The sequence below is a fragment of the Austrofundulus limnaeus genome, unplaced genomic scaffold, assembly GCF_001266775.1.
Source record: "Austrofundulus limnaeus strain Quisiro unplaced genomic scaffold, Austrofundulus_limnaeus-1.0 Scaffold3, whole genome shotgun sequence".
NCBI lineage: Eukaryota > Metazoa > Chordata > Actinopteri > Cyprinodontiformes > Rivulidae > Austrofundulus > Austrofundulus limnaeus.
This window is the reverse complement of record NW_013952405.1, coordinates 1907839-1921733: the sequence shown is the minus strand read 5'-3', so window position 1 is coordinate 1921733 and position 13895 is coordinate 1907839. Positions and strand designations below refer to the sequence as shown.

At 37.9% G+C, this 13895-nt stretch overlaps 1 protein-coding gene across 6 annotated transcripts in view; it reads left to right on the top strand.

Moving 5' to 3' along the window:
• Positions 1–13895, top strand: part of znf512b (zinc finger protein 512B) — a 34052-nt gene that overhangs the window by 7474 nt on the left and 12683 nt on the right. For 4 of the 6 annotated variants that reach the window (XR_001310908.1, XM_014016949.1, XM_014016958.1 and 1 more), the window contains 7 exons: positions 8718–8797; positions 8945–9073; positions 9278–9453; positions 9585–9859; positions 9961–10032; positions 10638–10772; positions 11824–11951. Coding sequence is in view for 5 of the 6 variants with exons in the window: in XM_014016949.1 (XP_013872403.1) it covers positions 8718–8797; positions 8945–9073; positions 9278–9453; positions 9585–9859; positions 9961–10032; positions 10638–10772; positions 11824–11951 (995 nt within the window). In the remaining variant the exon portion in view is untranslated. Of the gene's footprint in view, positions 1–3895; positions 4082–8717; positions 8798–8944; positions 9074–9277; positions 9454–9579; positions 9860–9960; positions 10033–10637; positions 10773–11823; positions 11952–13895 lie in introns of those variants that run through there. The other 2 variants (XM_014016973.1, XM_014016984.1) reach the window with 2 other exon arrangements.

The following is a 13895-nucleotide window of genomic DNA, read 5'->3' as shown; positions in this document are numbered from 1 at the left end:
GTACTAAACAGTATTAATATTGGGATTTTTTTTATCAGTCAAGGAACAAGAGGCTACTTGGTATATTATTAAATTCATGTATTTAGTWATTTTTCTTATATACAGACAGACACGGTGGGTGTAATTATTTTCAWCTGCTTTGCAACTGCATATGATTTTAGCTAAATGTCAGTGTTCTGACTGTTGGTGCTACCCACTCAGGATTAGCTATCAGTTGCTACCACAAGTTGATCCTGTCACTAGTTTTATGTAATAAGCCTCTCAGTGATAATGACCAACTTGTTTATTCACTCCGGTAACAGAAGCAGACACTTCACCTCTGAAAACAGTTAATTTTATCAAGTAAAAAATATCTATTAGTGTCAGCCACCACCTTTATTTCTTCACCTTTGCCTTTCAGCTACAGAGATTTTTTTTTTTTTGCATGTGTTGTGAACTCATGTTTGTGTGGCTACCAGCAAAATATCTTATCAAACACTGGATGAATTATAATAAAACTTGCCGAAAGTACAATAATCTTTGAATATGCATTAGCTATATAACCATAATAAACACAAAATGGTTTTACTCAGACAATTTCACAGTTATTGACCTAATACTGTATTTCATGTGGTTGTAGTGGAGACTGATGCCAAACGGTGAGATCTTTGTGTAAAATTTAATCACTTGCAAACTATCTTATGAATTACTTGTTATTTCTCAGTGAACCTTTGAAGAAATAATCACACGATGTACCTACAACCATTTACCTTTTGGAGCCCACCTAATTTAAGATGGTTGCTACAGTTAATTTGTTAGCCAACACAAAAATGTCTCTTATTAGTTAAATTTTTAAATGTTGAGCACAAACTAATGTGAAAGGGCAGCATGGTAGCACAGTGGTWAGATTGGTGGCTTTTCAGTGAGAGGGTTGCAGGATCGCCTCCTGACCTGGGGCCTTTCTGGGTGGAGTTTTTCATGTTTTCCTTTGCACTTGTGCAWTTTTTTCTAGGTACGCCTGTTTCCTCCCACAAACCAAAAACATGCATGCTATGTTAACTGGTAATTCTTAATTGCCTTTAGGTTAGGGTGAGCTTGTGAGTGGTTGTTTGTCTTGTTTGTCTCTGGTTAGGGTTAGGTTAGCTTATATACTGCGTGTCCACATCTGATTTACCACATAGTATATACAAGACCTAACTTCGATTATCATTTGTGGTACTTTAAAATCGACCTGTGTGTCTCTTTGTATGTTCGGCGAGTGAGCTTTTGTCTTCTGAAACAAGTCTACACTTAATGCAGTACCCTTATTTCTGCCCCACAGCTGCCATCTGCTGAACCTGCATATTTGCCTATATTTGCATCTCTCCAGTTTTCATCCCTGAGTTTAATCACACCTCCTCTCACTTATTAGCTGTCCTAATCTCCATGTGTAATTGTCATTTTTTCCCCAACATATTCCTCCCTCCAACCACTCTTGTCTCTCTTGTTTGACTTTTCATGCTATCCCGTCCGCAACGGTGACTCAAATTCACGTTTTTTTTTGCCATCTTCCCTTTCTTTCCCTCATCAAATATCGATGGCAGAATGATTTGATTTGAAATTGAATTCTGCTTCTTTGCTCAGCCTGGTAGCCTTGCTACAGCCTCTTTTTGAACTGAATCTTTTGTCATACCTTTTTATTTGTCAGGCTTTAGGATAGCAGATGAAAAGGAGCATGGAGAGAGTAGCGAGAGATTGAGCTGGTGAGTCATTTTCCATAAGGAGGGAGCAGCAAACAGTCTGGAACAGGCRATGTGTGTCTGGCTTTCATGTGCAGGACTGTATGGCTGGTTGCATAAACACATGTGGCTTGTATATCTGCATGAAATACAACAACACAATCTGTATATGTGGTATTTTTCTTTAGTCAACCTTACATTTGAAGACGTTTGTTTGCTTTTCTGTCATTTTAGTTCCCACTCTCTCATCATCATTGACTCCCTGAAACTGCACATATGTAGCCAGCCATCTGAAGCTGTTGAGACTGGAAGTCTATAAACACAATATATGGCCAAAATATGCAACAGGTAGTACATTAGGTCAGTAATATGAGCCATGCTGTTGATGTGGAAGGCTGTAAACTCACTGCAGATACACAGCAGATGTCTTAAGACTGGCTGCTTTACATGTGGTTTAGTGGTAGTATTAAACTGATAGTCTGCTGCAGCTCTCTGYGGTGAGCTCTGGCCTTTTACACAAAGTGAGTCCACTGAGAGCAATAAAAATAGTTTTTCGTTTGGACATTGGCTTTCTTATGCTAGCTACTAATTTTAAAACTTTAAKGATCAGAGGCTCTCCAACTTGGAATCTGTTTATGTGCAAAATTAAAAATAAACTTATAAATGGATCACTGAAGAAATAGATCACTTTGAATAGAGAAATGTGTAAATATTTTTCTGTTCCTTTGGTGCATCTAAATATACTCAAAAACACTGTCTCGATGCTTAAAATATTACATTTGTAAGCTAATACTGTCATTATATAAATTATTTAATCATGTAAAGTTCAATTYGGAAAGTATTCTCAGATAAATGACAACGGGTTTCCAAATGTGGGGTCAGGACCCCATTGTGGGTTATGAAACACCAAGTGGGGAGTCTTTAGATGATTTACAGAAATGAAATTAACTTTTAAAAAATCATTGCCAGAGGCACATTTAGCCCTAAATGTTACAAAGAGATAGGAACAGTAGTCAGCAGCCTGYGGCTTTTATTTTGTGGTTTGGAAGCTAAAATGTTTGAGAACCACTGAAGTGGTAGTCGTGGGACATTAGTTAAACTCTCAGAAGTTGAGAGTCAAACRCAGTGATGTTTTCAGTTCCTTCTATCATCAATATGTTATACACAGCCTCTGCTCTCTTGGCGTCCTGTCATGATGAWATGACATGTGAAAAATACAACTTGTCAGAAAGCTAAAAGATTTATGTTTTGGGCCTGGTTAATGATATACAGACCAAACTTTTGTAAATGCCAAGTGTTGCATTTTTGCACTTTGTCAATAATGTAAGCATATTGGATTAAAATGTGAGAAATAATGATGTAATAGTGACCAGTACAGGAATAATAAATACAAATCAATACTAAAGTATGGAAACTGCTGTACTCATTACAGACTTTTACCTTAGATGCAGTACACACTAAATGCATACATCTCCTGCTCTACCCCATCTTCATTTTTCATTGTCACTTTTGCCCACATACATAAGTTATGTTAACAAGAAAAAATGATGGAATTAGCTAATTGTTTATTCCAGTGTTATATTACCATCTGCAGCAGTTAGCAACTTACTGTGTTCCCTGTCTGCTAAGCTTTCATGTATGCACAGCTTAATTTGCTAAAGTGCTGAGAGAATTGTAAACACCATGGTTGGTGTTGCTCTGCTGGGCAAACAATGTGATGACACTAGATCTATTTTACAATAAATATGTAATGTGTAAGAGCTTTATGCTCAGTTCTAAAACAAAAGTCAGTATCTTACTTTGTGCTTTAGTTATGATGCACAGTTTAGTGAATAAAGGCTTAAAATGTGTTGTTGATGGTTAWAAATCAACAAAAGCCCAACAGCATGCATACCTACCGGTATTTATTTTTTATGTAAGTTTATGTAGGAAGTTATTCTTTCTTGAATGAGTAGGTTTAAAAAGCGTTGTAGATTTTATATATTTCTGATACAGATAAAACTTAGTGCTTCCTACAGTTCAGGAAGAATCTATTTGATTTAACAGCAGCTGTAGTCAGCCAGAATGGATTAAAAACGTTTTTCTCACATATTAGCAAAACTGTATCATATAGAAATAGAGCTGTTAGTTGAAACCTGCTTACRTGTGTAAATGATTAGCCATAGTTAGAGAGAGGCAAACAGAAAAAGAGAGGTAGGGCAGTAAGACAAAGACAGCAGGAGTCTCTGAGCCCAGACTCACTGACAGAGTCTGGTTTTGTTTCAGTCAGTCAGTCAGTCAAGTCAGTGTCCGGGTTGCAAGTCTCTGCTGGTGATTCTGTGTCTTACTCACTGTCTGGATTCAGGCCTGACTGGGAGGGAATATGGGGACGTCTTCACACGGAGGTGCGTATATAAAGGGAAGAACTGCACAGAGTGTGTAGGTGTATGTGTGTGTGAAAACGGGAAAGAGAAAGAGAGAGAGTGAGAAGGGAGGAAATGAGAGTATGTGCTAAATAATAGCATGTGGGAATATAGGGAGTAGTGAAAAGTATATTATTCTTAACAGAATCTGTCACAATGAGAATGCTGTGAAATAAAACTTAATGTAAAGAACATACTGCCTGTGTTACTGTTCTGCACTTAGTCTAGGTGTATTTCATTTCTTCTTTTTTGTCTGGTAAGATTCAACAAGTTTTGACACAATTTCTCTATTTTGGGCCAGTTATGAACATTCTCCGTTTACATTTATTGTTTCTCTAAACTACAGTAGATCTAAAACCTACTGTGCAGACAGACAAAGGCTTCTGTGTAAGTGTTTGTCAAGGAAAACAAATGACTGTTTTGTGCATGTTTGTGTGTGTGTGGTTGTGGGTAATGTGTGAACCCTTGCACTAAGGGAGAGCAGTTGCAGGCGTAGCTAGGAGAACTCAAAGGTTGTTTGAGATCATTAGACAGCTGCCTGCACTCCTGGGTCCTACAGTAAGTCTTCTCTTCTGTTTCTACTTTCAGTGTTAAACAGTGTGGAGCAACAGTTACAGACAGCTGGGAGCGAGTCATACTTTGACATTAGCTCAACAGCTGTTTTATCCCCATGGCCTGTGCCTGAGAACTCAGATACAATGGACCTGCTTTGTTCTGCACCAAGACAATGAATGTACTCGCTATGAGCTGCACATTTTAATGCAAGCAAATCAAAGTAACATGTTTGAACAGTTTACTCCAAATGAGAAGAATCGTGTTATATTTCGTAGTTTTTTTAATCTCTTTTGAACTTTTTTTTTGTTACAGCTTGTTGTACTGAATGTGGGCTCTTTTTTGTTGTTGTTGCTTCCAGTAAAGAAATCTGTGATGGTAACTAAGACAAGTTGATCTTATTCCCATAGCAACCAGATCGTATCTTTCCCAAGAGCAAAATTCATTAATTGCGCTGCTTTTTACGAGGCCTGTATTTTTTGAGACAGGAATTCGAATACATGCTCAATTTCATTCTTGCCAAAAGAGCAGCTTCGCCGGCTGCATCACCTCTCCAGCTGCTACCCAGCTAATAGAGAAATGCTCTGTTGCCTGGAGAATATTAATGCACTCATATCAATGCACAGACATCACACTCGCCTTGGTAATTGTTTTGTGTACTTGTTTTGTCAGTAGCGTGTGGGTTTACGTGTGTGTGTTTTTACACCTTGGGTCATGAATTATTCGGGGAAAAAGCAACCAGTAATATGCTTCTTCTTATTACATCTTACTCTTGTTTTGACTTATTTATTTCTGACTTATGGAGACACTAATACATCTGGGCTGTGTTTGTGTCTGTGCCTCAGGGTGAGGGAAGGCGGCAAAGTTGAGGTTGTGATGAGTTTCTTTTGAGGTGTCGCATTAACATCCTGGAAGGCTTGGAGGTTGTTTATTTGCTGACTTGATCTGTTTCTGTCTGATGAACACAGGTCGGAGAATAATATTCCTGATGGGGGAATCAAGTCTGATGAAAAATAACCCAACCTGGCAGACACACAGAGTGCTCGGATCAGTTCTGGATTTATTCAAATGCTCAGCTTGAGGCTTGTGTGCTTTTGTCCCTGATTGTCAATCACTTTAAGAAAAAAACTGTTCATGGACACATGTTCCTCAAGTTTAACAAATTTATAAGAAAGCCAAAACATTTCACCCCCAAAACTTTGTGAAGTAGCTTAAAGTGAGGTGGATTAACTCTAACCTCTAATCTTTCCACATTTTCATTTCCTGATATGATTAAATAAAGTCTACATCATTTTTGTATCCTGCCTCCCATGATGATGCTGCTGGGTTTATTTTTGCCATATTAATGCAGTAGAGTACAGAAAATATGTAAAGATACATCATCCTGCAGATTTACCTGCAGCACTGCTGTACTACGTTTGGTCAGAAATTCACTCCTTCCATCCAAATCTCTTTTGCTTCCTTTATTCCCCTTTTTCACCTTCTCCCACCTGCATACGCTTCTAAGCACTGCGCTCTCCATCGTTCTTCACTCAAGTAGCRGCTTATTACAGAAAGGGAACGTGGAGGTTTAATTGAAGACGAGAAGAGAGCAGTAATGAGCCGGTGGAACCACAGAGAAGGACGAGCGAGGGTGTGGGCAAGGAAAGGCGAGCAAAGTGAGAAAGTTAGTCAGGTGGTGAGAAAGGAGGAGAGCAGCAGGAGGAGAGATGAAGGAAGGGGAGCAGCAGAAAGCACAAAGTGAGCTGAGGCAATCAGTCTGCGGTCTGCTGTGTCAGAGGTTCACACAAGCGCTTGTAATTTATAWCCTTTGCCTACAGCACTTTCTCCATCTCGTTTACACACACATGCAAACCAAAGCCTTGACATGTAAAACCTTGTCTTTACATATATGACTGTAATAATATGGGAAATCTCCAGAAATCTCCTTGTATTTTTTTTCTTTAATAATATTTTGTTATAGCACTGTGTATTTAGCTTTTGGCACTACAATAAATTAAAAGTATTCTTCTAGATGATTTATTAAGGCTTTGCTAATAGGGCAATCTTGCATTTGTAAGAACTTTAAAAAGCATTAATAAGTATTTATAAAGCAGTTCTAAAACACTAGGCTCACTATTTGGCCAAATGAAGAGTTGTGATTTTGCTTATGCAGATAAATGGAATTTTTTGCTTGTTTTTCAGCTTCTTAAAAAAATAAACAGCTTTATATGTTGAAAAAATAAACTTTCTACCTGCAAATGCTCACAGTGCTTATGTAAATCAGTGGTGGCTGTGCTTCAGTGATTAGAGCCCCGTCAGTGTATGAATGTGATCTATAGTAAGGGTTCTTAACTTTTTCAACCTTGGGGCCCAACTTGTTGACTCTAAAGTGCCACGAGCCCCATTCAGACATTAACAATGTACTGATCAAAGTGAGTAGTAGTGACAATCAAAGATTGATATAAATCTTAATTGAATTTAATTTGTATTGTTTTGCATTAAAACTAAATAAAATGCACTTGCAGTTTAACGAGCAAAGACCTCATCAAAAAAAATCACAAGACACATTTATGACAAACATTTACATACCTTACTTATAAATAATAAAAACTTCCACCATCGTTCTAAAAGTAAGTCAGTTCTCCACTTTTAGATGTAGAGCACTGTTGCGTCACATCTAAATGTTGGTGTTTTAATTATCAAATTTAATATACTACAAAGTTTATTTAGGGATGTATAGCCTATTGTGTTTTTCCATTTTATATAATAAACATTACCTAATGAGCGCAGCATATYATTTTCAGCAACATGCGGAACCTCATGTGTATGGCAGTCCGTTTTAACATAAAAGTGGCTTCACCACACTTATATTTCATATATTTGAAATTGGTTTATGACTAGATATATTAGTTGTTTAAATGAGAGATTCAAGATTCAACTAATGCCATTTAAATTGCAAACTTTTTCATGTTCTGTAATTATTTTAAAAAGCTGCACTCTCTTTTAAAAAATACTGTTTCTGCTGTGTCATCATTCTGTGCTCAAAAGCCCCCTTGCCACCCTCTCAAGGTCAATACTCTAGGGGAAACACTGTAGTTGTAAAGCACTTTGAATACCCTATTTGACCAGAAAGGTGCTATTAGTACAATCCATTTACAATTTACATACAGGTGTTAAATATTTTAAATCTAGACGATAAAAAATACAGATAAGCAGTGAGAATGTAAATACAGATAAATGTTGACTTAGTAAGTATTATGCACTCATGTTCTGCATGCTAATAATATAATAATATGTGACCCATCATATCGAAATGAGGATTAAGTCAAATTTGGTCAAAATGACCTAATTACATTTTCAGATTCTTGGCTTTAAAAGCTACATTTTGATACCTGGATCATTCTGATATCATAATTAAATCCATATATATGACTTATTTGTCTTGTTGGTTACAATAATACATAAATATTTGGTCTGAATCCTAATTTTAAGTCATTTTAATGAGGAATTTTTGATGTCCTTATAAAAAGGAAACCTCAAGTTATATTTGAATATTGAGACTTCCTAGCTAAAAAGAAACAAAATATTTCTTGCTCACAGGGAAAATCTCAAAATTTTAAGGCGTTTTTCCTCAAAATCAGGTTTCTTGTTGCTACTGCTAAAAAGTTTTCAAAAGTAAGTTTTAGGATTATATTTCAGACAGTTCATTCAAATGATACATTAATAAGGCTTTTATTCATTATATTTTGACAAAATGCAATTTTTGTTAACATTTTAGTCAAAACACTAAATTTGCCTGTTTCTCCTTATACCACTTTTGGACTTAATCCTCGTTTCGATGTGATGGGTCACACATATTTGGTCAATACAGTAATAGTAATAGTTTTAATATGTGTGCATGTTGAGTAATTTAGCGTTGAAAAATGTTGGTATCAAATATGATGATGCTCTTGAAGAAGGCCCATATTAAACTGTGGGAAGCAGATATTTTTATGTGCGTCATTAGAATTTCCATTCTATGAATATTAGATGTGAGTCGTGCTCTTCTTCCAACTCCGATCATGTTTTTGTGCTGATTTTCCAGGTTCAATGTGTGATGAACAGGCAGACGGGAAGAGGAAAGGTCGACCTAAAACAGAAACGCAGGAACTGAGAAACATCCCTGTGAGTATTTTCTTTTAAGAGTGGGTGCTTCAGGTGGGCTTTATTTTTCTCTCTGTGTAGTGCTCCCCACAAGTGTGTACAATCTGAGGCAAAAAATAACAGCCCAACTTTTATGTGTTCAGCTTTAACTTCCCCACCTCTGTGCAGGCCCATTTGATAGTACAATGGAAGGAAGAGTTTAAGCGCCGTTCCAGGGTTAAATGTCCGTGTTCGGGATGTTGGTTAGAGTTTCCCAGCATCTACGGCGTCAAGTACCACTATCAGCGCTGCCAGGGGGTGAGTCAGTAGCCTCTGCATTTTCCTGCTACATAGCTATTTCTACCTTTATGCTTCAGAGTAGAATTTAAAAAGTGACTCACAGCTGAGGAGTACGGTAACTCCTCCAAACATTATCTGTAGCCAGCACAACTAATTCAAGAGAATTTAGAAAGTTACCACATGTATATATTTTATTTCCATTCTTCTCATGTTTATATTTAGCCCACTGTAGCTGAGAAGCTGAGTCATGGCTGTCCTTACTGTGAAGCAGTGTTTGCCACAAAAGTCCGGCTGGAGAAGCACAAGTTGTGGAATCACCCAGACAAAGTTAGTAAGGAACCCAAGGAAGACCACCCTAAGCTTCATTCGCTTCCTGTCAAATTCAACACAAAGAAAAGGTAACTGGGATTTGGAGCTCACCCCCAATGACCAAACCAGTGGTGGTTATTTTTTTTTGTTTTGTTTTTGTTTTGTTTTTTATATTATGATACTGAAGACCCAAAACTGTCCTCTCTGTCTGTGAGTTCAGGCCCATGGAGAACAGTCCTCCCTCCCCGGTGTTCTTCAAAGTGAAAAAGACTCACGAGGCGTCTACACCCTCTCAGAATGGAGAACTGGCCCACCAGAAGAGCGAGAGGAGACAGCACATCCAAAGCCAGCCTTCACAGCAGATCCATCAGTCCCAGCCAGCTCAGCAACAGTCACAGTCCCAAAGCACATCATCCGACGCAGGAGGAAGTGAAAGCGAAGGGGGCAGCCTTCCCTCTTCCTTTCATGACGAAGACCCAGAGCGAATGAAGCACAGTAAGATCACAACCTTTCTTTTTTTTGTAACAGACTCTATAATATGGGCTCATGCTGGAAGCATATAATGATCACCCCTTCCTCCTGTTTTACTGAGCCAGGGCGGAAACAAAAAACGCCAAAAAAATTCACCGGTGAGCAGCCGTCTATATCTGGAACATTTGGCTTGAAAGGTATGCATCACAACCGGTTTTTTAACAAAACTTGCATCAACACAATGACTATATTTTATTAATAATCCCACGTTGAAAGCTGGAAAAACAGATTGTTGTTTTAAGTGTCAGCTGTTTCAGCGTTGATTATAGAACACCTCAGGAATTCTTTGTTGATTTACTTAGAAATTTTTAGGAGAACTAACATACTGCTGCTTCTATGCCATGTCTTGCTGGTTTTCTATTCAAAAGAAATATATTATGTGATTAGTTGTGTGTGTGGCTGTGAGTGTTCCCTATTTCCACTGATCAATGGAGCTAGTCTTTTAACAGCGCTAATGTGGCAACTGCTGAGATGCTTCATTTCTGACTAAATGAATCAGTGACTCACACGCCAAGCACAAATCACACATCCACAGCTTTACCGACCTCTTTCCATCTGTGTCTCATTGATATGCTGAAAATGTTCAGTGACTCATATAGCATATTCAGGCTGTAAACTATTTATTATCACATGTAGGGAAAAAAAATCAATGCAGTTTTCAGGACTCACTGCTCTCTTGCAGCCTTCCTGTAATTGATCCCATTTAGGGTAAAAGCATTTTTTTTTAATTCCATTGTTTTAGGCATGACTAAAGTAGAAGAGAAGCTGAAAGCAGGTCGTGTGAAAAGACCAGAGGGATGTGGTTTCAGTGAGGAGCCTCAGAGAAGATCTACATCAAGTCAGCTGTCCAAGAAGGAGTCATCCACGGCGAACTCTGGTAAACACCTAAAACMTTTAATTTACTGAATTTTCTTTAAACAAGCAAAACACAGCACTGTGATGTGGCTACAAATGGTTATTATGTCATTTGTAATAATTTCTTTAGTGACATGGGTGTGTTCCATCTTCAACACCTGAAGTATTTAAAAAAATTAGACATTTTTCTTGGCTCACAACTGTGCTTGGTTATTCATTTAGGTAAAGTTCATTGTGGCCATTTCCCTAAATCAGTTCAATTTAAATTCATATCTGAATTGATTAATCACCATTAGGTTTGGTTCGATCTGCTCTTAAATAACAAAAATGGCTGAACTGTGTTGCAAAATAGAAATTTACTTTATTTTGTTCTTTTCACCATAAACAGCAGGTTTTGAGGGCCAACATGTAAATTAGACAGTTAACTTGAACTAAAAAACAAAACTGTCTCAAATCTCAAAGGTGTTCAAAGAAAATGCAAATGAAAATGTACTTGAACTAAAATTTTCCAGCACTGTAAATTTCATTAAGACGTTCCGGTAAAAACTATTATACAAAAAGTGTACTAAAATTGTTACAATAATGACACTTTTAGTACACATCCTGGGAATAACAGTTTCAGTCAGATGTTTACATTGCACCATAACATAGTTTGGTCTGAACACCTGAACGAGCCGCTTGAAGCCTTTGTTTTCCACTACCGAGTATGGGCATAACGCTTTGCAAACAAAAGTTGCCATGACCTCTGTTATCTTTATGTCCCAYGAAGAATGGTAATGGTTGGTAATGTTAGTGATTCCCTTAGTTTATTTTGTTTGGCCCTATGTTGTTGGAAGCTAACATTAGTGCTTGTGCACTTGAATGAACGTCCACCAGACATAAATGTATGGCAAGCCAGGAGTGACACAAAACAAAAAGATGTCTAAAACATTGATCTCATGCCCTATGACTCGATATTGCAAAGATTTTAATTAAATCAATCCAAGATCAGTTTAAGCAATTTTTTTTATCCAGCACTATTTAATAGGCATATCTAAACAAGTTGATAATAGCCTTTGATGTATTTTGTCTAGGTGGTGTTTCTGACAGTCAGTGGCAGCGAACAATCTCAGAGCGAGGTGAAGTGGTGTGTCCAACCTGCTCCATTGTCACAAGAAAGACAATACATGGCCTCAAGAAACACATGGAGATATGCCAGCAGGTCAGTGTGGGATCCAAATTGTGAATGGACGAATGTATTGTCACACATTTTTCTAGTAAAGCAAACAAGTGTAACCAAAACGTTTTTTCCCCCTGTCAGCTTATTTCATGTGTTATAAAGATAAACACCCCAGTACAAGCTTTCTTTTTCTGTTTTTTTAATTGGGAAATGTGTTCTAGCTTAAAACAGGACCAAGACATTATGATGCTAAAGGTCAAGGTCAACTTTTTTTGAGCTTTATATCAAGTTATAATGTTTTTCCCTCATCAAAACAAACCCAGAGTGTTGCTTTGACTCGTTGCATCTTCTACATGGTAGCCATGTTGAGCTGCCTAAACACTTGCTGGTACAAAGCCCCTCCCTGGTGCTCAGTCTGCAGCTGAGCTCCCATCCCACAGAGCCCCCCTCCCCCAATGCATTGCTGTGGAAACATGCTGAAGTGGAAGTGTTGGAAATGGTAGAATGTCCTAAAGGAGGCAGATGGCAATTTCAAGGTGTTTAGATAGTCTTTGTTGCAAAGTCAAATTTCTTTTTGATTTATACAGCATTTTTATTAAAATGAAAATACATAACCCCTCCCCCAAACTTCTCCTGGCACAAAGCTCTTCCTGTGGGTTTTGCAGTTGATAAACAGAGGACTCAACTTGACAGAGAGTTATTTCAGCAATCAAAATTCAAATTTCACACGGTTCAGTCAGGAAATCTCTCACTTCAAGTGAGTTGCAGCAAAGATGGTGTTACTTCTTAGTTTTCTCTAAAGACACAAAATTAAACAGACATTATCTTCACTGTCGGTCATGTTTTCATAACGATGATGGACGTTCTGGCTCCAAGCAGTTTTCTCTGTGTCACTGTGATAAAACCACTAATAATCGTGATATTTCTATTACATTTGTAATATTCAACCTCAGCACTCTCATTTTGGTTCTTAATTTGAATCTTTAATGTAGATTTTAGATACTTTGCCTAGGAAATCCAATTGTGCAAACTACTGAGAGTCCTTACAGCAAATACTGTATATTGATTGAAAAGATATAAATATCATCAGTCAGTGTGTTCAACCCGGTCAGTAACCTCAAACTGTTTTTTGTTGCAATATCCTTATTCATTGTTTTTTATTTGAAAGCGAATACCAGCTGAAAGAGACCAAAGGGAGGGAAACCRTACACCTCTATAAACACACTTCCAGTAAATTGTGGTCAGCAGGAGTAACAAAGTAAGAGTGAAGCATGAAAAAGGTTACCCAACTACACTAAAGCTGAGCTCTCCCAGTGGAAGAAGCAGGTAGACCGGTTCAGGAGGCTGGTCCTGAGAGAGATGTTTCTCTGCAGCTGCTGTAACAGTGGTCTGTCTAACTCGATTAAACTGAGTCTGCCATTGAGCAATGACAGAATTACCACATTACCCCCGGGTCATTCACCATCATTGCACCTCTATCTTCAAATCAATACTGACAGAAAGGGGGAACTGAGACATAGTGCCCTAATATGTTTTGTTTGTTGTTGTTTTGTTTCAGGTTTGCTTAGATTTTTACACTTTTTATAGACCAGAATTGGTGTAAAGTTAGCAATATGTGAGGTTRTAACTTAAAGAGGGGTATTGTGTATTTTCCAAGCACATAGTTCAATCCTATACCAAAATCAAGTAACGCTGTTGCCATTAGTTGTTGAAAATGTTGTGAATATCTATAATTTATTGGCTCCTTAAGTTTCCAACACCCCCACTTTAGCACATCTTCACAGCAATACTTCAGGGGAGGGGTGCTCTGTGGGGCGGGAGCTCGGCTGCAGACTGAGCTCCAGGGAGGAGCTTTGTACCAGCAAGTGTTTAGGCAGCTCCACATGGCTCCACAGGAGACTCGAGGATTTCTCAAACATGCATGAGTGAACCAAAGCAACACACTGGGTATTGATAAGAGAATGGCATTATAACATAATATAAGCC